Source organism: Vicia villosa, linkage group LG7 (genome assembly GCF_029867415.1).
Source record: "Vicia villosa cultivar HV-30 ecotype Madison, WI linkage group LG7, Vvil1.0, whole genome shotgun sequence".
NCBI classification, from domain to species: domain Eukaryota; kingdom Viridiplantae; phylum Streptophyta; class Magnoliopsida; order Fabales; family Fabaceae; genus Vicia; species Vicia villosa.
In genome coordinates this window covers 85,174,159-85,176,823 of record NC_081186.1, presented here as the reverse complement: position 1 = coordinate 85,176,823, position 2,665 = coordinate 85,174,159, and the positions used below count along the sequence as shown (strand labels likewise).

The following is a 2,665-nucleotide window of genomic DNA, read 5'->3' as shown; positions in this document are numbered from 1 at the left end:
GAACATTTTACTCTTCTAATACAAGTGCCTTGAAAGGAATTTCGGTTCTTGTAGTTTCCTCCTCTTTCACAACCCGTAGTCAATTTTTCTTTCCTCCCTTTCTATATCTGAACGAAAAGTAACAACAATAATATCATGATTGCTTTCCAATAAACTGCGCCCATGATAACACTTCGGTAAGGGAAGAAAATATATGTCAATTAAAACATATAATGAGTGATTTGCACCAGAGATAACACAACTCGATTAACAATTTCAAGTTCAAAATAAAACATGTAAGTAAAACTTGCAACGTCAGTGGTAAAGAACTGGATAAAATTCGTAGGAGAACCATCTACCTCAGACGCACATAAGAAGAACATATTGAATCAACTACCCGATTTTTTAGAGTTGGCCTAAAAAATCCGATACACCAAAATTTCAAAATATTTAAAAAATCTTCGAAAGTTTCACAATATCTAAACAATTTGATTTCATCGGATGGTTTGAAAATTATTTCCAATTTTTAAAATAAATTATCATATTTTTTGTTTTTTTTAAATTTTTTTGAAAGTGAATTTTTTAAGCCAAACATAAATTTGAGATGAGGTAAACAATGAGAATGTCAATTTTGTCAATAATAGAAAATGAGAGGTGCCATCTTTAATATGAAGGGTGCCAAGTTAAATTCTGTCAATCATGATAGAAAATTCCATATTTTTTTTAATGGGTGAAAATTCCAACAAGTTTTTATTGAAGGATCCGAAATCTTAACCCGGTCCATTCAGTTACACTCAAATAAAACCCTAACCATCACATTACTTCCCCGCCGCATCTCCAAAACCTCGAGAATCAGAGAAACAAGCCGGAGAAGAAAAAATGGTGTCAGGTTCCGGCGCATGCGCAAAGAGAGTCGTGGTGGACGCTCGCCACCACATGCTCGGTCGCTTAGCATCGATCGTAGCGAAGGAGCTTCTGAACGGACAGAAAGTTGTGGTTGTTAGATGCGAAGAGATTTGCATCTCCGGTGGCCTCGTCAGGCAGAAAATGAAGTATATGAGGTTTCTGAGGAAGCGGATGAACACTAAGCCTTCTCATGGTCCCATTCATTTCCGTGCTCCGTCGAAGATTTTCTGGAGGACTCTTCGAGGGTTAGTCGTTTTTCACTCTTGCTTTTTGACCTAGATTTTGAATTTGTTATGAAATTGTGATTTCAAGGGTTGTTGTTTGGTTTGTGAAACTGTGTTTGTTATGTGAAGTTGTGAAATGGTGAATGTGGTTATTAGGTTGATAGTATTGAGTACTGATTAGTGTTGTTTAATAGATGTAGCTGAATTAAGAAATTGTTTTTGTTTTCTTTTCTGCCATTTAGTATAATGTGTTTGTCTAATAGAGCTGTAGCATGGTTATCTACGATCCCGACGCAGACACGGTGGCACTGATAATTATTTGTAAAAATGAATAAATTAAACGTAATCACAAAGCTTGGTGCAGGTGTCCGACATCGACATAGGCATGAACACCCTAATATTTTACAAGAAATGAATAAATTAAACATAACTCCAAGAGTTAGGGTGGGTTTCGGTTTTTTCAGAGGTTTTGGTGTTTAGATTGCTATAACCTATGAAGCACAAATATTTATAATGGAAACAAAATTTGACATGTGTGATAATATGAGAAAATAAATTAGTTGAATGTAATCAATTTGTTGTTGTTAACATTTAACATGCATTTGATTTGATCAAAGTATTGGTGCTACAAAGACTTTAACACCTAAATGGATTTGAACAAAATGCTATTTTGCTTTATTGTTAATAATGGTGTTGAGAATGCTTGTGTAATTTGTGTATACTGTTTTTTTTTTTGTAGAATGATCCCACATAAGACAAAGCGTGGGGAAGCTGCTCTTGCTCGTTTGAAGGTTTATGAAGGTATTCCACCTCCATATGACAAGATCAAGAGAATGGTCGTCCCGGATGCACTTAAGTAAGTTCTGTCTAGTATGTTAGTCTCTTTGAAGTTCGTAACATTTCTAATCTAATCCGGCATATAATTGAATAAATTTATGTGGGACTAAAGTTAAAAGGTTTTGATTTTATAGGGACTCTACATATTGAATGTTTTTTTGTATGTGTGTTGAGTCCTGTTTCTATTATGAGTTCTGAATGAATGTATGGATCAGGGTATTGAGGCTTCAGAAGGGACACAAATATTGTCATCTTGGCCAACTGTCATCTGAAGTTGGCTGGAATTATTATGATACCATTAAGGTAACTTTTGTCTATATTTTTTATTGGAAGTTTGATTTTCTTGACTGTGTTTTAAGATTGTAAATGTTTTCTTGATTATAGGAATTGGAAAAGAAGAGAAAGGAAAGATCAGCATTGGTTTATGAAAGAAAGAAGCAGCTCAATAAGTTAAGGGTGAAAGCTGAGAAAATTGTGGAAGAGAAGCTTGGCACCCAACTCGAAATTCTTGCTCCTGTCAAGTACTGAGTTGGTTTTGGTAGCATTTTGATATTTTGTTTTTCAAACATATCCAGTTGAATTCTATTTATGTTTAGTTCTCCGTGTTGTTGGATACTAGATGCTAGATATGATTATCTCAGAAGTTGTTTTTGTGGTTTGCTCATTAAGATGTTTATTACAGAGAAATTACTTTGAGTGAATTTTGAAGTTCATTATTA

The 2,665-nt window shown here is 34.4% G+C and overlaps 1 protein-coding gene across 1 annotated transcript; it reads left to right on the top strand.

Moving 5' to 3' along the window:
* Positions 1–789: 789 nt before the first annotated feature.
* Positions 790–2,665, top strand: LOC131621049 (large ribosomal subunit protein uL13w). Its single transcript, XM_058892257.1, has 4 exons — positions 790–1,130; positions 1,849–1,965; positions 2,162–2,249; positions 2,331–2,665. The coding sequence occupies exons 1-4, from the start codon at positions 859–861 to the stop codon at positions 2,472–2,474; spliced, it is 621 nt and encodes a 206-aa protein (XP_058748240.1). The 5' UTR covers positions 790–858; the 3' UTR covers positions 2,475–2,665.